Consider the following 21,481-nt stretch of genomic DNA (forward strand, 5'->3'; position numbering starts at 1 on the left):
AAGCTCCGCCTCCCGGGTTCACGCCATTCTCCTGCCTCAGCCTCCCGAGTAGCTGGGACTACAGGCGCCCACAACCGCGGCCGGCTAATTTTTTGTATTTTTAGTAGAGACGGGGTTTCACCGTGGTCTCCATCTCCTGACCTTGTGATCCGCCCGCCTCGGCCTCCCAAAGTGCTGGGATTACAGGCGTGAGCCACCGCGCCCGGCCTGTGCCAGGTTTTGAATACATATGTGCTCTTTTTCATACTAGCTCCTGAATTCAACAATAGAAGGTTTCTATTCTTGCTTCTAATAAAAAAGAAAAAAGGAAAATGTTGCTTACTACTGTAGGAGAAATGCCTTTAACGTAGGTGCATAATGAGCTTTGAAAGCATTAGCAAACCTGCCTTAGGAGTCTTAATTTGTCAGGTCTTCAAAGAGGTCTTATCCTGTTCTTGACTAAAAAAATACAAGAATAAAAAAATATATCCTGGCAAAATATATACAATGTATATTTAAGCCCAGAATCTGAATGAACTAGGGGCCTTCAAACGGACTACATCAACAAAAGAATTCCATATCCAAAAGCACTGCATTGTTTGGCTCTAAGCATTCTGCATTTTTGTTTTTGCTTGTCCAAATTGTGTGCAGTGAAATGGAGTGAGAGAAGTAACAGATGGTTTACATAGGTAGACTTGTCACACTGCCTAAGTGGCAATTGGATTAGAGATGGCAGCCAGTACAGCCCCACATCTGCTAGTCCTTTCTTACTTTTTGCTTCATAATCCATGACATTAGCAGAATTCTCTTTCTTAAAACAACAACAACAAAAACAACTCCCCCCCCCCCAAAAAAAAGGTGCTCTACTTTCATACATTAGTCTCTTCCATGAAAATCCTTAGCTTCACATACTTTTCTTAGGAAAAATTTTCCAGAATGATTTTGAACGCTAAGAAAGGGATTTTCATCTGAAGGATTTGGGGTATGTCGACCAAAGCAGAGAAGAGTAGGGGAAAAATAGGAAACCAAGGAGACTGCTATTTCTGAAGATAGGTGATGACCATCAAGCAAGCAGAATTTATTGGACATACCAATTGAGAGCGCTGTCTGCACATCAGGAGATAAAATAGAGATCAGATTAGGGTTGCTTTCCCTGTGCAGGCAATGGGTCACATTGGTTTGGAATCTTTACTTGCCCCAGGCAGAAGAAAACATATTACTTATTCATAAAAATTAATAACTTTAGAAGAAAAAATTGCTTTAAACATTTATCTAAAGTATTTGTTGGGTTCCTTTCATTGTTGAGAATTTATGAACGTTTGTCAATTCATATATACAGAATGTACTTGCACCCAAGAGAATGAATATACATACATAAACCTACATGTATAACCTGAGAATGTGTATTATACCCAAACGGTTAGCTATGTGTTCTCTGAATTTTTGGGGTCATGTCCACAATAATAAACAAGGATATTTTTCACTAGCAATTCAGTAATGCAATTTTTCTGTATCAAAATAATAATTATACTGACATTCAAGTCATGGGAAATAGATTATGTAATTGAGAATAAAATACTGCTACTCAGTAAATAAAACATTGAGGCATTTTCTCAGATCTCCATAGAATATAATTATGTGTAAAAACTCACAGTACTATTGTAAATCTTAGTGCATAACACATATATATGAGACTGTATCTGAAAACATAACAGAAAATATGAGAGAGAGGGGGAGGGTATGCAAGAGAGTGAGAGAGAGAATTTCCAAACAAAGTATTTTAAAAAAATTACCCACTTTTCCAAACTGTGAACAAGCATATGCTTTGTTTTAACCTGTAAATTAATATGTCAAATTTTCTAGATATAATTCCAATGAAGTTTGTAGGGGGAAACATTTAGTATATGATTCTCAGCGTACTTTACCCTTGTTAACAAGATTTTCCTCATCTTTTAAAGATTTGATTCTATAGGTATAATTGGGTGTTCTATGCTCTATGAAAGTATTGCCAAATGAACAAGGACCTCTAGCCCTTAGAAATCAATGGTATAATATGAATAAAGTTAAAATTTAAGCAGTGAAAATACCATTTTTACTAGAATATGCTGATAAAGGCATCTGTATTAAAGACAATCCCATTAACAGAATTACTGCGGGTAGCGTAAAAGCTTCATTAGTATGAAATATGACCAATTTAGGACTCTTTAAGGTGTTAACATTACTACCTATTTGGATTTCAAAGTACAATTAGTGACTTAATATATCATTTTTGACAAAGATCACTGGAGAATTGAGACTTCTTGTTAGTGAAGTGTACTTTTTAGCTCCACTAGAGATTTGGGGCATGAGGTTTCAACATCCATATCATTATAAATTATTAAGCCAAGCTGGTATTTATAATTTGATAGATAACAAAAATTTAAAAATAAAACATAAATTTGTTACATAAATTATTACTTTTTAATTTTACTATATTTTTTCTACTTTAAATTTAACAGAAAAAGACCCTTATTGTAAATAATAATTCATTTCATTATTTTTTACTTTTTCTCTGCTTCACTATTAATTTCTTCTTAGAGACTAAACAAAGGATACGGGAAATGTATATGGTTAGTGTTTAATATTAATTGTTGAAATATATTAATTTTATTGTTTATAAAAATAGTTATCTCTATATATATCTGAATATTTATCTGAACTATTAAATATAATACTTATATATGGCTATTTTTGCAATTATATTAAAATATACAGCCCCAGACCCAGAAAGTCCTTTTTTTTCCACGTATTTTTGCTATTATCAAGGCTATATAACCCCTCACATTCTTTTATTTATTTCTCTATTTTTTGAGATGGAGTCTCACTCTGTCACCCAGGCTGGTGTGCAGTGGCACCATGTTGGCTCACTGTAACTTTCATCTCCTGGGTTCAAGCAATTCTCCTGCCTCAGCCCCCTGAGTAGCTGGGATTACAGGTGCCCACTACCATGCCCGGCTAATTGTTTTTGGATTATTTTAGCAGAGACAGGGTTTCACCATGTTGGCCAGGCTGGTCTGGAACTCTTGACCCCAGGTGATCTGCCCGCCTCAGCCTCTCAAAATGTTGGGATTACAGGCTTGAGCCACTGTGCCAGGCCACATTCTCTTATTTTTAGAAGTTCATTGTCTTTCCTAACTTATTTTTCTTTACTGTTTTTTTTTTTTTTTTTTTTTTTAAAGACAATCTCATTTTGTCACCCAGGCTGTAGTGAAGTGATATAATCTCTGCAACCTCTGCCTCCAGGGTTCCGCTATTCTCATGCCTCAGCCTCCCGAGTAGCTTATTACACGCGTAGCCACCATGCCCGGCCAAGTTTTGCTTTTTTAGTAGAGATGGGGTTTCGAGGCAGGCTTGTCTCAGAACTCTTGGCCTCAAGTGATCTGCCCACCTTGACCTCCCAAAGTGCTGAGATGACAGGCATGAGTCACCGTGCCTAGCTTCTTCAATTCCCTTATTTTTCTTTCTCTCCAAATGTTGTCCTTCACGCTTTATAGTTAAGTATCATCTGCTGATCTCTCCCCAGCCTTTCAGTCTTGGTAGTTGAAATACATCTGCATCTAAATACATCTCTCTAAAAGATTGGCATTACATGAATATACCCATGCTTTCTACAAAATGAAATATGGAGATTGTCAATATAGAATTATTATAAATCTAGGCTGGGGGCAGTGACCCATGCCTGTAAAACCAGCACTTTGAGAGGCCCAGGTGGACAGATCACTGGAGGTCAGGAGTTCAAGACCAGCCTGGCCAACATGGTGAAACTCTATCTCCCCTAAAAACACAAAAATTAGCCAGGCGTATTGGCTGGTGTCTATAATCCCAGCTACTCGGGAGGCTGAGGCAGGAGAATTGCTTGAACCCAGGGAGCAGAGGTTGCGATGAGCCAAGATTGCACTGCTGCACTTCAGCCTGGGCAACAGAGTGAGACTGTCTCAAAAAAAAAAAAAAAAAAAAAAAAAAAAAAAAAAAAACACTATAAATATAATTGTTTTGTTATTTGATAAATTAGAGAAATGAAATTTCATCTTAATGTTATACGTCAGTTTGGAAAAAATGTGGAGTGAATCAGTTATTTTTTATTAGTTTATATAGGATAAATGTAATCATTTCAAAAGTTCAGGGCCATTATGTGACCCTACATAAAATGGAGTTCATCAATGGCCAAACTGGCAGATACAGGACATGAGCATCGAATGTGGTAGATCTCCTGATGAGAAATCTGCCAAGTTGAGAGTATTTCACACTTCAAAAATGACAGCCCTCATGACAGGTTCGATTGAACAATTAAATCCCATCAGACTATATTGAATTCAGAAGAAGAGAAATAATGAGCTGCATTGGTATTTTGAAATTTCCACAGAGAACTATTGATATAGAGTATCATCATGCTTTGTAATTCTCACTGGATTTATTGCACTTCATATCAGTGCTTTAACATCCAGTAAATGGCATTGCATGCTCTAGAATAATAAAAAAGCTGTAAAAATGGAATATTTAATGAACTTTCTTGGTAAGATTGTAAATTACTTAACTTCACACTACCAGCATTAATTAGCACATTGGCCTAGTAAATTCAGTGGATCATCTTCAGTAGGGATTCTAGAATGCCTACCTGTGATTACCTGACTAATATTTGTCATTGGTACTATACAGAAATAAGAGGAATTAACATGCCAATTAATTAGATGACTCTTATGGCTGTGTTTTTCATACATTTTGGGAGAACTATGTTTCTATGAATGGGAAAATTTATTTCCTTGCTTTTAAAAATTAATTGAATACATATAAACATACATACCTCCTTTCTCTTAGATGCATAATCTTTGAGTGGTTAGTAATAATTTAACAACTATTTATGTGACACATTCGGATGAAATATTCTTGCAAAGGAAGTAATTGTAGAGTTGAAGTGAAATTTAAAAATCAAAAGAGAAAAAGATTCTGGTTTGTCTGATCTTAAAATATTACAAAGGTCTGTGAAAATATTTATGACAAATCAATTTCTTTTTGCTTTTCTGTAACTATTAATCTTCTGATGTATCTCTGTTGACTTTTTTGAAAGGGCAAATTCAACCATAATTTGCTACTTTAAATTATTCAAGAAAATAAAATGTAATCCTAACCAATATGAAACAACTGCGCTTCAAAATCAGTATCATACATATTTGTTAAATTATCGATATTAAATAAAACTTTATTTTTTAAAATTTCATTAAAGGAATGTGTTTTGTTTTCATTCTATGCAGGCAGCAATTCTTGCCAACTAAATAATGGTGGATGCTCTCAACTTTGTTTACCCACATCTGAAACTACAAGGACGTGTATGTGTACAGTGGGATATTATCTCCAAAAGAACCGCATGTCATGTCAAGGTATGAGTTCATGGAAAACCTTACCTCTGGTTCATTTACTTCATTAGTCGTTACATACCATGCAGACTTTAGGCACCAAAGTCAGTTAAACATTAGAAAAAAAATTAACCAGGTATTAGGAAATGGTATACTGTTTAGTCTCATATGTGTAAGATTTTAATATTTGAAATATTTAAAATATTGTTCTGCCTTATAAGACATTCTAATTTTTTAGTTATTTTTAGCAACTGCGGTTTATTATCAAATCTTTAACCAAATCTAGTAGAAGCTACCTTTAACCTGAATAAGCAAAAGTTATAGTGAAAAGCAGTGCTTGATTGGCTGGAATTAATGTAGAATTTGAACTAAATAATGTTTACTTTAGACTATATTAGAGAAAGTGCTAGAAAGAACGTGAGGTCTCAGGTTTGCATAACTGAGGGAGAAAAGCACTGTAAGAGAATTGGTACCTAAAAAATATTGTTTTGCAGTCTCTACTTCTATTAGTCCCAAAGAACTTTGTTTCTAGGATGATCTTTTGTATCTAATGATCATAGCTTAATTTTGTCTTTAAAAATGTTCCAATCTTATTTGAGAAATATATATGTATATTAATATTATCATTTATTTTATTTTAAATCCAATATATGATACGTATTACATACATGGCTCTGTTCTAAGTACCTTAAACATATTAATTCACTTAATCTTCATAACCTCATGAGGTAGGTCTCTTATTTAGAAATGAGGAAACTGAGGCACAGAGAAATTAAGCAACTTAATCAGGTTACATGGATAGGAAGGAGCAGAAACAGATTTAATTCTAGGCATTCTAGTTTTAATAAGAAAAAATATATAAATATTTTCTAATATATTGGCAAAATGCATAAGCTTTAGCAGGTGTACTTCTGGTAGTTAGCTTAATATTTATGTGCCTGTTTTAGGACAGGCTTTTGATGCTACAGAAGTGAGATATTAATAGCTAATTAAGCTATTGATGTATTCTTAGTATGACAAAGATTTATGAAGACTATCTTCATAAATTTCTTAATTTAAGAAATCTAAAAGTCTATTAAAATATCAGTGATATAGTAATCTTAAATCAGGTTTATTATCATCTATAAGTAAAGAGATGTTTGGATTTTAAGGAAAAGGTAATAAATTTTGGTTGAGGGATGAGGTAGGCTTCCGCGAATAATCTAATTCAGTGCTTATGAAAATGTGGGGCCCGTACCAGCATCGTCAGCACCAACTGGAAGATTTTTAGAAATTTAAATGATCAGGCTTCTGGGAGGGGGATGGTGCCCACTAATTCATTTTAATAAATTCCTATTTTAATAAATCTTATGCATAAGCAAATTTGAGAACTACAAATCTACCTACCTTTCATTAGTCAGGAAGTGTAGTGCACAATAATTTTTAAAAAGGCTAAGAAATACATTTATTAACATAAATTAAGCATTTTAAAAATAATACAAATGAAATTATTTTTATTTTAAATATTCATCCTGGGCTTCCCTTCCCCCACTTATCTCTTGTCCTGCATTTAGGTATAGAATCATTTCTTATGTACTCTGTTCATGAAGGAATCAGGGGAATACCTCTTGAACCAAGTGACAAAATGGATGCTTTGATGCCTATATCAGGAACTTCATTTGCCGTGGGAATAGATTTCCATGCAGGTAAATAGCTTTTTAGTCATAATTTATGCATAATGTATTCACTTGATTTATTAAACATGATGGGAATACAACATTTTCCTCTGCACTTTAACAGTTAAGGTGAGAAATAAGAAAACAGCAAATGGATAGATTTTAAAGCCAATCATAAATTGTTCTAAATATGTAATGTCTGAAAAACAATCAAGTAAAATTGTCCGAAAGTATAGCATTTGAATTGCAATTGCATTAACATACCACGATTGGCACTTGGTTGCTTACTTTTGTTTATCTTTTTTATTTTGATACTTTACTTTTATCTAGTTATAAATATAAAGACATATAAAGCATGTTGACCTATTATATACTAAAATATAATCTTATTTAAAATATAATCAGGATGTGATTTTCTATTGTAATACAAGCAGTGGCAAATGAAATCCAAATAATAGAAACAATTATACATGCTAAACCATTGAAAATTATTGTTGAATATAGTATGTATCATTTGGAGTCAGATTTTACTTTACCTTCTCATATTTTAGCAAACAGTGAAAGGAAGCAACAGGAAGCAAAGTGGACACTAACATTTTGCTGCGGCTAATATGAACAAATGATTGGGAATTAATGGTAGACACTGTTGAATTTGCTGACGTAAACAAGTTTTTTGGTGCTAATTGCTAAATTCTGACATAGCATAAATATTTGGTATTCACATTAAAATTCAGATTTACTACTTTCCACTTGAGGACTTAAACTTATAAAAAGAAATGCTAAATCGTACGTTTCCTGAATTCACGTTTCAGTGTTGAACGTGTAAGTGCATGTCCACAGTGTTTTTATCTGTGTAAAGACTTAATTTTATCTAATGTTAAAACACAAATAGCTATTTGATTTATAATCTTAAAAAAAAAAAAAAAAAAATCTTTGTAATCTTGCCCCAGCATGTGGGCTTCTGGTAGTTGCTTATTTTCCCCCAGCTCTAACACATTTTGTTTAATCATATATTAATAAAATTCTTGACTGCAAGTTAGTGAATTACTGGGGACCTTCACAAATGGTTCAGAAAGGACTTTTCTTAAGCAGATTGTTTTGCACCAACCGTTTGGAATTGAATAGAGGCAAATTTTTAAAACCACCTTTACCAAAAGGAAATACAAAGAAGTATAACACGTTTTATTAAGCAACATGTTAATTTTGCCAAAATCTCAGTGTGATTTTTGATCAGACTTTAATCAAATTGCATTATTGGTGGAAGGCTAATTACCTCTACAATGAATAATCTACCTTGTCGGTTAGGTACATGCATTTTATTCATTAGAATTTTATTGTATAGGATTTGTTAAGTGCAAAACTAAGAAAACTTGAACTTGTAAAAGATCTTATGCATACAGTACATTCATATATTTTTACTAGGTACATAATCCTTTATTTCAGCTGGAGCATATATTCAATTATTTTGAATACTCCATAATGAGTTTTGTAAATATTTCATAAATTTCCATGAGGAAAAAATATTAATATAAGCAATTTGATCTAAATGTCCTGATAAGATCCTTAGTAAATCTTTCACTTTTTAAGGGTAAATAGATAATTTGAATGAGTTGAATTCACTCTCCAAGGTTTATATTGGCCCTGAAATGGTTACATTTAATATCATGTACCATGATGGAGGATATTTTTATTTGCAGAGAATAGGACTTTCTGTTTCAAAATGTCCAATAATTGTTAATATCCTAAACTTATTTCATGTCAAAGTGACTTTTCCTAAGGAGAAGTTACCTGTTTTAGTTAAAACTCTGTTCTTTACATTTTGCCTACCGTATTTTTATTTCCTGGGGAAAAATTATTTTCAGAAAAGCTATTTCTTCTTCTAAATGTAAAGGGATGCAAGCATATGGAATAGTCATGTAGGTAGAATGTTCAAGAATCTATTAAAATCCCTACTGTTACTCAGAATACAGCAGTGAAAAACTTTCTTTAAAACCAAAGAAGGTTAGAGATCTACAGGCCAGGGAAGCATAGTTGGAAGAAACCAGAGTTCAGCCACAGACAACCTGGGGTTCTAATGCCAGCTCAACCACTACTAGCTTTGTGACCTTGGGTAAGTTACCTAATTTTTCTGAGGCTCTGTTTCCTTATTTTTTTGGGGTGTGGGCATGTTTAGATCAAAGTAAGCAAATGTTTAACAAAGTACCTGATATACGTTGGTGCTCAGAGAATGGTAACAAAAATATCAAATAAGTGGGAAGTAAAATATTGTAGAAATTATCATATTTTTTTTATATATATATATATTTTTTTTTTACAAAGATGCCCTGGAAGCTAAATTTAAATTTCTAATTAGCTAGGATTTTGTTTTACTCTTCTCTCAACTAATATTATATATTCTATACAGTTATTTGAATAGAAAAATGGGTGTTTCTTCACTACTCTGGGGTGATAAACATAGGTTAAAAAAAATCTCCCTGTTGAGAATAAACATCATCATCATCATCATCATCATCAGTCTGCAGAGCTGATGCTTAAAGATTAGACATCAGCAACTATTTACAATATTAAATGTCAATCGAAGAGGCTGGCATCCAGTGCTTAGACTGAACTAACTGAAACACTAATGAAAGTCATGATGGTGGTGGTGCTCTCTGGAGCTTTCTAATGCCTTTTTGCATGACTTTTGTTACTTCTATCTACTTTACAGTCTGATCCTTTATTAATTGTGTTTTATGAAAATATATTAGGATCAGAATAAGTGTTAGCAGCTTGATTTATAATATCTTTATAGTGATGATATACAAGCTCTGTGACTTCGTGGAGGGAAGTTACAGAGAGAGAGAAAGGAAAACCTGGATTGTTACTCAGAGAAAGAAAGAGAGAAAACAAACATTTTTTTGTTGTGCCAATCTCTACTTATTAATCTTTTTTTTTTTTTTTACTATGGCCTTCATATTTCACCTGACTATAGGTTCTTTCTCGATTCATTTCTTTTGCAGATATTTTATTTCCTCTTCTTCCATTAATGACATTTACCTCAGGGACATAATCTCTACATTAGGATCAAAATGGAAAGGCACAGTTGCCTCTTATTCTAAACAAACAGCCCCAATCATACAAAGGAGATGCAGTGGAAGAGAATTATTTGCAAAGTACAAGTATCGTAATTTAATAATACTATTTCATTACCATGATATTACAGAATGAATGTATTGTCAAAACCTGTGCATTTCATAAGAATTAACAGATCTGAATCTTTCTGGGTTTGGTCGTAATAAATTAAGGCTTTCTGCAATGAACAAATTGTTTCTTCTGCCAGATGAAGCAATTCTGGATACTCTCCACAGAAGTAAATAAGACACTGTGGCTAGATTTAAAATGTTCAAAGCATTTTTATCTCTTCACTGGAAAAGTCCCATTTCAGTGGAAAAAAAAAATTGAGCTTTGAAAATCCTTGCCTGCTGAGTGATATTCCTCCTGATAAATGAATACTGCATTTGATGCTTTAACACATATATTTTAGTTTGGAGAAAAGCCTTCAAAACAAAGCCCATTGCTCCACTTAGTTAAGTGATCTTCAGTAAGTAATGCTCTATTCAATTCAGTCCTCCCTCCCCTTGGACTACTTATGACTTTTCCTTAATAATGAAACGATAGGATGCTACTTGAAGAGGACATTCTACTCAGAGAATAATTATTCATCTGGAAAACTTCACACTTATATTCTTTTTTAATCTTTTATCTCTGTTATTCAAATTTAGGTCATCCAACTCAATGATGCAACAACTGTTGGTTACTATAATATCTACCAGGTTTAGAATTTCACATCTAAGTTGCTAGGGAAGATAAAGATAAACAAGGGCCCAGCTGTAACGACTCGTACCTGTAACCCTAGCACTTTGGGAGACAGAGGTGGGAAGATCACTTGAGTCCAAGAGTTTGAGACTAGCCTGGGCAATATAGTGAGACCCTGTCTCTATTAGAAGAAAAAAATAAACACAGCATAAGGGTCATTATTTGGATGTCACTGTTTGGCACTCACTATAGGAAATATTTTAATATTTTTTTACACCATCACATAGTGATCTGGCTGAGACAATAAAAACACTGAAGGAACATATCAGTATAAATTTATCTGAATCCATAGAATGTATAACACCAAGAGTGAACCCTAATGTTAGCGATAGATGATAATATAAACTATGGATGTGTTGGCTTAAATTCACCTCTGGCAAATGTATCACTCTGGTGTGAGATGTTGATAGTGGGCAAGGCTGTTTGGGTATGGGGGAAGGAATATGTGGAAACTCTACTTTCTAATCAATTTTGCTGTGAACCTGGAACTCTAAAAATTAAAACCTATTTAAAAAACACTAAAGGAGTATATGTAGCAAAATATCATTGCCACATTTATAGAGTGAATGTCATCTATTTATATGAAAGAATCCCTCCTTAATAGTCCCACAACATTCACATTTATCTTTGAAACGTAGAACTAGAAGGAGTATTTGACACCATTTGTAGCACTCCCTCATGACACAGGTAAGGAAACTGGAACCCAAAGAGATCAAGGGGTCATATACTAATGGAGTATACTACTCCCAGTTCTTTCCACTGTGCCATCTTGCATTTGTAACCACTAAAGCAAAAGTTTATTTCGACCATTGTTGGCATTACTTGATGATGCTACATTGCACTTCTGCAAATTTGTGCTAGTAGAAGATCGTGTATTATTTTGATTTATATACTGAATCATGCGATTTTTAAACCCATTTAATAATTGAAGCTAGTGACACTCAAATGAGTCTCTCTCTTTTTTTAGTTTCTATGCCTGGAAGCTTATAAAAAGAAACTATTTACAAAAGTTTTCTAGTAACCACTTTGTCACCAACCAAGGCCACAGAAGAATTATAGAAAGAATTCTTTTTATGTCAGTAGCAGCAATAGTTTAAGAAATATAATATTGTTGCTTTGGGACATTTTTGCAGTTTTATGAAAACCATTTTCTTGGCTACAAAGTGAATTTTTAGGGCTGTTTCAATTTCTTCTTGTGACAGTGAAACTAAAACTACTTTTTGTCATTTCCAACTTTCTTCAATACTATATTTTTTAATCATGTAAGCAGTTTGTATAGATTTGTAGGTAGTCAATTCAGTAAATCTTTCAAGATGTAATATCACAAGAAAATAAAAACTTATCAATACTACCTGAAATATAAATATCATAAACATGCATGACATAAGGCATTTTATGTTAAGTAAATTACTGGAAATATCTCACAGATCCTTTTTGGGTAATTTCTAAACTCAAAACATAAAAACAAACCTCTATTAGGCATCTCAATTTATCAGTATGTTACCTGAAATTAAAAGCCCGAGAAGATGCACAGTGATCACCTACTAAGATTAAAACTGTGGTCAACTTATTTGAGATCTATATTATTTTCCATATTATTGAGAGAATCTCTTAGGCAAGTCTCATGCAACTTCAGGCACTCAGCACTCCTCAGGAAAGGGAAAGATCTTGACACCAACTTTAGATTAATCCGCATGAAGCACATCAAATCTGCATTAGGAAACCTTTCTTTTTCCCTACCTGAGTTACTTTGTGCTGCCGTATTTCTTTTTAGCTACTGAGACTTCTCAAAATTGAATGTACCACTCTTTCTCCCCACTCTTCTTTATCAAAATGGAGCCGCTTCTCAAGCTATTTTCTAAAGGCCTGGTTACTTCAATTCACAGTAAATTATTAGTAGCTGCTTAGAGATTGACAAGTTTTTAAATTATATGTGTTTGAGCATATCACATTGTCTTAACCCACTGACAACATCCAGATAAAACACCCCTAAAGATATGTGAAAAAAGTATTTTTATAGATAGGTCAAGCTATTTTATAATTTTCAAATTACTCCATGCTCCGATCTTTAGAGGATAGATTGGTACCTGTTTATTTCCAGAAACCCAGCCCTAGATATGCTGACAGATTAAATGATAATGAGGAGATCTCTTTTAGCTTAGGTACGTTGGTACCTTTGCTATCTTTAACTGTAAACTTAAACTTGAAAAAGTGCTTTTCTTCCCATTTTAAGAAAACTGAATATGTATTAATCCATTTGCCTTTTTGATAGCATTTATTTTTTAAAAAGCTGTGATTCAGCTTCTGAATTTTTGAGCCATTAATTTTTAATCAAGTAGACAATATTCTAGTTAAAGAAAAAGGAAAATTATTTAATTTGTTTATGGACTGGTCATAAACAATGGATCTTTAATTTCATTTTATCATTTGGCCTTATTTTTATCTAAGGGCAACGAGGAGTAAGTGGATCATTTTGAAACTTTAAGGTGAAAAAAAGAACTAATTGGTTCTGTGAATTCCTTGGTATTTTTAGAATAAGACCTTGGCAGAAATTGAAAAAGCCTAGTAATGGAATTAAACACCTATAAGAGGATTAGAAAACTGAGGGATTGGAAGAGGAAGAAATTAAAATAACAAGAAACCCTTAATATTTGTTGCACACTTACTACATCACAGGAGTAAGGTTAGGAAACTTTGTGCATTTATGTCATTTAATTTATCAAAATAATCTTTTGAGGAAAGTGGTATTTTTATTTTAATATTAAACTGGGTTTCAGGATGAGATATGAGTATAGGAAAGACTTGGTTGCTTTGAGATGTTCTAATTAAATTCTGCATTCAGGATTCTTTTGGGTTTTTGCCCCTGAGATTGACCTCAAACACGAATTGCATAAGCAATGTGAAATAATCCACATCTGATCCCTAATAGTTTCATAATGAGAATTTTAATCTTATTGTAATTATGATTGGGAAAGATAATTGATGGGCCATATTAGGGCTCAGAGTTTGAGAGAATCTTGATAATATGGTCAGTGTAGGATTGCCCCTGCTAGTTTGAGGGGCAGAAGACTCATGGCACAGCTTCATCTGAGACTCAGATAGTTAAGGACAGCACCATCACCATCATCATTATCACTATTATGATTGTCATAGAATGGATGAGGAGAAGAGAGAGAAAATCATTTATTCTCCTATGTTTACTTTTGTTACCTATTACTGTGTAACAAATTACTAACACTTGGTAAGACAAAACAATGCTTATACTCTCATAGTTTCTATTGGTCAGCTTGCTGTGTCATCTGCTTCAAAGTTTCTTATGAGACTGCAATCACAGTGTTGCACAGAGATGTGGCATCATCAAGGCTCAGTTACGGAGGATTCACTTCCAAGCTGGCTCATGGGACTGTTGGCAAGATTCTGTTTCTTGCAGGTTGTTGAATAGAAGACCACAGTTCTCTACAGAATATTTTCTCAGTTCTTTGTCATGTGGGCCTTTTTACAGGGCAGTTCACAGCATGACCACGAGCTTCTCGTAGAGCTAGTGAATAAGAGAGTAGGAGGAGGCACTCACAAAATGGAAGTAAGACTTCTTGTCTCCCAATCTCAGAAATGGCATCCCATCACTTTTGGTATATTCTATTTATTAGAAGCTACTAAGTAGATCCATACTCCACTCAGAGAAAGGGACTCGGCAAGGAGTGACTACCAAGTGGTAGGGGTAAGAGGGGTCCACATTAGGGACTGCCTATCACAATATTATAGACCTTTTATGTATCTTATTCCCACACGTTATTTTCTGAAGGGTGAACTCTGATGGCAGGTTTGAAATATCAGTGATGTTCCTGTACGGACAGCTTCTGTGTTCTGGCTGAAACCATGTGAGAATGAATTATTAATGTGAAACATTATGGTCATTGTCTTGATCCTCATTTTGCCTCCAGTTAATAGTAGACTTTAGATGACTGGAGAAGTCCTTTGGGTAGAAATTAAAGACAAAGCTTAAATAAACTGCCAAATGTTTCACAAATGGAATAGAACAAAGCTGGGATTTAAATTCACACATATATATTTTTTCATCATTTGCTTTCTCCACACTGCCATTCATAAGTTGAGTAAGGGAAAATTCCACAAATATCCAAGAAAGGATGGATTTTGTGTGTGTGGTGTGTCTGTGTGTGTATGTTTTTTTTTTTGTTTGTTTTTTTTTTTTTTGAGACAGAGTCTCGCTCTGTCGCCCAGGCTGGAGTACAGTGGTGCTATCTTAGCTCACTGCAACCTCTGCCTCCCAGGTTCAAGAGGCATTTCTCCTGCCTCTGCCTCCCAAGTAGCTGGGATTACAGGTGCCCCCAACCATGCCCAGTTAATTTTTTGTATTTTTAATAGAGACAGCGTTTTGCCATGTTTGCAAAGCTGATCTTGAACTCCCAAACTCAGGTGATCCACCACCTTGGCCTCCCAAAATGCTGGAATTACAGGTGTGAGCCACCGCGCCTGGCCAGAATGGGTGTTTCACAGCAACAACAACAAATTTAAAATATGCAATATAAGGCCACGGGCCAGAAATATCTAACCATTCCATGTGTGGGATTCAGAAGGCCAAATTAGGGAGCAAGGTAGTCCTAGTACTGAGAATTTGACTTAGTTGATCTATGATTGTTTATCAAATGTAGAAAATTGTGGACCCCAAAGTTCACTTTGTAATATCTGGAAACATTGTTGTCATATTGGTATCTATTGAATAAAAGCCAGGGATGCTGCTAAACAATGCCCTGTGCATGTTTAGTGTCCTGTTCCTTTCCCAAAACGAAGTATTATCCATCTTGAAATACAAATAGTGCTAAGGTCAAGAAACCTATACCAGGGCAAAACTAAGATTATTTTAGGTGATTTTGATGTGTTCTACTGCTTTAGATCCACTGTCCTCCTTGGCAGTAGCAAATCCCACTGGTCTTTTCCTTTAGGCTGCTATTTGTTATCTTGAGCATCTTGTTCATTAGTACCTAGCTTTTCATGTCATGAGTTTGCCACATTTGCTTTTGGCTACCATTCCAGAAGAGTCCTTCAACAAAAGCCAGAAACTTCTTCCAACCATTCTTTGAAGTTTTTGTCTAGTGTCTGGAAAAGGCTTCATGATATGGTAACTTAAGCCAAATATTTTACTTAAGGACTCTTCAGCACTGTAGCTCTTTAATTAATAAAAGCTCTTTCAAGAATTTGCTTATAGCTGTCTAGGATTGCCTGGGAATTAAAATTGTGTATTTGTATTTGTATGAAAACCTTTGTATGTGCATATACACCTTTGTGTATATCACCAATAGAATTATTATTGTAGTGACTTCATTCTTTGTCACCAAGGCATGCTGAGTGTTTACTGGTGTTAACTATGCTTAGACTGAGTTCTAGTATTGCCTCAAGTATTCCTCTCCAGAGTTCCTTGGCCAGAAAGGGAGCTCCAAAGTACCTGGGAACAATTGCCAGTTCTTTATGCTTGCAATGGCGCTCAAGAGCAATGATATAAATCAGTTTCTAGGATACTGGGCTGTCTCCCATCACATGCTATGGCCAACTCAATGTGTCAGTGAATTTATCAAAGCCTATGTTAAAGAAAATAAAACAAATAAAACTAGTTCCATTAGTCTTAAAGTTTGTTTCCTTTATTTATTACTCAATTTTACTGAAGATTCAATGAGAAGAGCTAGATAGAGATTAAGTAGGAAAAAAACTGAAGTGGAACCAGAAATATAACTTGATTATCAGTGTCTAGTATAAAATACTAGACTAGATTACTTAAAAATTATGAATCTCTGGAGTTGGAGTATTTTAGAGTTATACAAAGCAACCTCTTCTCAGTAGTGATCTCTCTGGGTCTCTAACAGCTTTTTGACTGTTCAACTTCTAATATTAGTAGCATCAACAGTAAAAACCTATAGGCTATTAAAAACAACAACAACAACTGTTTTCTCAGTCGAAAGTCATTAAAACCTATGTGAAAAGAATCAGAATTAGACTTGAATAGTTTGAGCAAAAAATATAGATTGTATTGTATAAATCTGCTCTGTTCTTCAGGGGAAAAAAAACAAATAAACATTCACAGGAGGGATTATATTTTGCTGCTTTCCTTACAAATTAAATATGAGATAATGATAAAACTGATGATCCGATCTAGTAATTCAAAGCTCTAAACATATGTAAAAAGTTATCTAAATCCTGAATAAGAGGATTCATAGTTTTTATTTTTGTTTCGTATGACATATTATTCTCATTAATAGAGAATAAAAGAGCTAAGATTTATTAGCAATTCTTAATAATAACTTATTTAAAATATGACCATAGCCTTATAATTTTTTTTTCTTTACTCTTCTCTCCTAATATTGTTTCAGTGGTAAAACAACTCATGTTTTGAGCTCACTGGCTCAGATTTTAATTTACTGATAACAATAAAGGATAGTAATGGGTCTATTTGCATACTCAATTATTTTTAATATTCATTTAAAACCCTATTAACTAAAAAGAGTGATGATTTAAATTAAAAAATAGACATCTATTAGCTCAATCATCATTAAACATTATTAAAATGAGTTGGTAGAATAATATCAGTTTTGCAATCACTTATTGATGGCAAACCTCAATCCATGGTTAAATACTTTTATTTGTTTAAATTTCTAAAAATTTAAATGTACAGCAAATTTGTAAAATTAGAAAACGTGAAAGAAAGTTGAAATAAAAATCACCAATACTACAACAGCACAGACAGCAACTATTAATATTTTGGTATTTAATATTCATGCTATTTTTAAAATACAAATAAATTTTATTATTGATGTGATTGTTTCTTGTTTCTTTTACTTACCATTCTAACATGAACACTCTCCTATGTTATGATTAACAATTTGTAAATACTATTTTAATAGGAATACATTATATTATGTGGATTAACATAAATTTTTTTTTAACATTTCCAGTACTTTCGGATATTTGGATTGTTTCCAAGTTTTGGCTGTAAATTTTTATCATTTGTGATAATGTCTCAAAATAGAATTTTCTTTATTTTAACTAACATCTTTATTGGGATTTATTTTACATACGTACAAGTCAATGATTTTGAGTATATTTACAGAATCGTGCAACCATCGTTAATATGTAATTATAGAATTTTTTGTCAAGAAAACAATACCTATTAATAGTATCACTCATATTTTTTCAAACTCCCCAGCCTCAAGGCAACCACTTTATCTTTTTTAAATTTTTATTTACTTTTTGAGACAGTGTCTTGCCGTGTCCCCCAGGCTGTAGTGCAGTGGCATGATCTCAACTCACTGCAACCTCCACCTCCCAGGGTCAGGCGATTGTCATGCTTCAGCCACCTGAGTAGCTGGGACCACAAGCGCGTGCCACCACGCCCGGCTAATTTTTGTATATTTAGCAGAGACGGGGTTTCGCCATGTTGGCCAGGCTGGTCTCTAACTCCCGGCCTCAAATGATCCGCCAGCCTTGGCCTCTCAAAGTGCTGGGATTACAGGTGTGAGCCACTATGTCCAGCCTGCTTTCTATCTTTACAGACTAACCTACTCTGGACATTTTGTATAAATGGAATCATATAATATGTTGTCCTTTATGACTGGATTCTTTCACTTTGCATAATGTTCTATTTTGTAACATATATCAGTACTTCACTGCTTTTTTTTTTTGGCCAAATCTTCCATTTTATCGCTATAAGACATTTACGCGTTTATCATTTGATGGACATTTGAGTTATTTCCACTTTTTTGACTATTACAAATAAAGCTGCTAGGATCATTAATGTTTCTGTGTGGACATATGTTTTAATTTCTCTTGGGTATATACCTAGGAGTGAACTTGATAGGTCATATGGTAACTGTTTGTTCAAACCTTGGAAGAACTGCCAGACTGTTTTCCAAACTGGCTGAAATATTTGCATTCACATCAGTAGAGTGTGAGGGTTCCATTTTCTCCAAATTCTCTCCAAGCCTTGTTATGATCTGTAGCCATTCTAATTAATATAAAATGGTATCTCATTGTGGTTTCACTTTGCATTTTCCTGATGCCTAAAGATGTTGAGGATCTTTTTAATGTGCTTATTAGCCATTTGTACATGTATATGGAGAAAGGTCTATTTAAAGATTTTGATCATTTTATTACTAGGGTCTTTGGCTTTTTAATATTGAGTTGCTAGAATTTTGAATACATTCTAGATGAAACTCCTTTGTAAGATATGATTTGCAAAAGTTTTCTGCCATGCTGTAGTTCTTTTTTTTTTCTCTTTTCAAAGGTGTCTTTTGAATCACAAAAGTTTTAAATTTTGATGAAGTATAATTTAGCTATTTGTTTGTTTCGTTGCTTGTGCTTTTTGTATCATATCTAAGAAACCATTGCCTAATCCAAAGGTACTAACATTTAATTCTATGTTTCTTTTTAAATGCAATATTTTCACTATTAAATTTAGATTTATGATCCACTTTTAGTTAATTTTGTTATAAATATATGGATATCCATGTGGATTTGCATATGGATATTTACTTATCCCAGAATCATTCTTTCCACTATTAAATTGTCTTGGCAAGTTGTTGAAAATCATTTGATTGTAAATGTGAGGCTTTATCTAAATTCTATCTCATTGATCGATATGTATATTTTTATGAGTATCAATTGTCCTGATTACTATAGCTTTGTATTCAGTTTTAACATTGGAAATGTCAGTCTTTCAACTTTGTTCTCATTTTTCAAGATTGTTTTGGTTATTTTTGCGTCCTTGTATTGCCTTATGAGTTTCAGGATGAGCCTGCCAATTTTGGCAATAAACTGGCAGAGATTTTGAGGGAGATTGTGAGGAATCTGTAGAAAATAACTGGGGACTACTGTGATCTTAACAATATTAAATCTCGGCCGGGCGCGGTGGCTCAAGCCTGTAATCCCAGCAGTTTGGGAGGCCGAGACGGGCGGATCACGAGGTCAGGAGATCGAGACCATCCTGGCTAACATGGTGAAACCCCGTCTCTACTAAAATATACAAAAAACTAGCCGGGCGAGGTGGCGGGCGCCTGTAGTCCCAGCTACTCGGGAGGCTGTGGCAGGAGAATGGCGTGAACCCGGGAGGCGGAGCTTGCAGTGAGCTGAGATCCGGCCACTGCACTCCAGCCTGGGCGGCAGAGCAAGACTCCGTCTCAAAAAACAAACAAACAAACAAACAAAAATATTAAATCTTCCAATATATCAATGTGATAGCTTTCTATTTATTTGAGTCTTTTAAAATTTCTCTTAAAAACGATTTTCAGTTTTCAGAGTATAAATTTTATATTTCTTTCATTAAATTTATTTCTAAATTTCATATTATTTGTAGTGAAGTTTACTTAATTTTATTTTTGGAGTTCATTATAAATGTGTTGAAGTGCAATTGGTTTTTGTATATTGATCTTCTATCCTGCAGCATTGCTGAATTTATTAGTTTGAATAGATTTTTGGTGGATCCTTTAGGATTTTCTGTATACAAGATAATAATTTGCAAATAGAGTAAGTTTACTTATTCATTTCCAACTTAGGTGCTTTTTACTCCTCCTCCTCCTTCTCTTTGTAATTCTTTTTTGCCTAATCGCCTTGGATAGAACCTTCAGTACTGTGTTAAACAGAAATGTTTCTTGTCCTATTCTTGTTCTAGTCTTGATCTTAAGGGGAAAATATCCAATCATTATCCACTAGCTATATGATATTAGCTGTTTTTATTTTGTAGATATCATTTATCAGGTTAACAAAGATGCCTCTATTCCTAATTTGTAGAACATTCTTATCATGAAGGGATGTTATATTTTATTAGATGCTTTTTTCGTATCTACTGAGATGATCATATACCTTTTGTCATTTATTCTGTTGATATGGTATAATAAATTAATATATTTCCAAAATGTTAAAGTTAACTAATTTTGAGTACAAATGAAATAAATACCCTCTGGTCATGGTGATAATTCTATGTAATCGTTTTCTGGATTGAGTTTGCTAGTATTTTGTTGAAGATTTTGTGTCTATATTGATAAAAGATATGGGCCAGTATTTTTTATTTCTTATGATATCATTGGCTTTGGTATCAGGGTAACAAATATTCTGGCCTCAGTATGAATTAAGAAGTGATTTTTCATAATCTGGTTCTTGGAAGGGTTTTTGAAGAATTTCTTCTGCAAATATTTGCTAGAATTATCAAGTGAAGTCATCTAGTCCTTGGGATTTGAGGAATTAGATTTTGATTTACACTTTAGTTTCTTTAATTGTTATAGATCTGCTCATATTTTCCATTATATTTTAGTTAGTTTTGATAGTCTGTGTCTTTTGAAAAATTTGTTGATTTTATCTAAGTTATATAATTTTTGGCAAATAGTTATTCATAGTATTCCCTTGTATTTCTTTTTTTATTTCTATATCTGCTGTATCAGTAGTGGTGTCTCTCATATTTCATTCTTAATTTTAGTAATTTGATTTTTTCTCTTTTTGTCTTTGTCAGTCTTAGCTACAGATTTGTCAAATTTGTTGATCTTTTCAGTGAACCAACTTTTGATTTTGTTAATATTCTCTGTTGTTTTTCCTCACTGTATTTTT

At 33.6% G+C, this 21,481-nt stretch overlaps 1 protein-coding gene across 3 annotated transcripts in view; it reads left to right on the top strand.

Moving 5' to 3' along the window:
• The window catches only part of LRP1B (LDL receptor related protein 1B), a 1,933,102-nt gene that overhangs the window by 1,375,402 nt on the left and 536,219 nt on the right, over positions 1-21,481 (top strand). For all 3 annotated transcript variants that reach the window (XM_050752792.1, XM_050752793.1, XM_050752794.1), the window contains exons 34-35: positions 5,268-5,393; positions 6,923-7,054. In XM_050752792.1, coding sequence (XP_050608749.1) covers positions 5,268-5,393; positions 6,923-7,054 — 258 coding nt within the window. The remainder of the gene's footprint in view (positions 1-5,267; positions 5,394-6,922; positions 7,055-21,481) is intronic.

Source organism: Macaca thibetana, chromosome 12, assembly GCF_024542745.1.
Source record: "Macaca thibetana thibetana isolate TM-01 chromosome 12, ASM2454274v1, whole genome shotgun sequence".
Lineage (NCBI taxonomy): Eukaryota > Metazoa > Chordata > Mammalia > Primates > Cercopithecidae > Macaca > Macaca thibetana.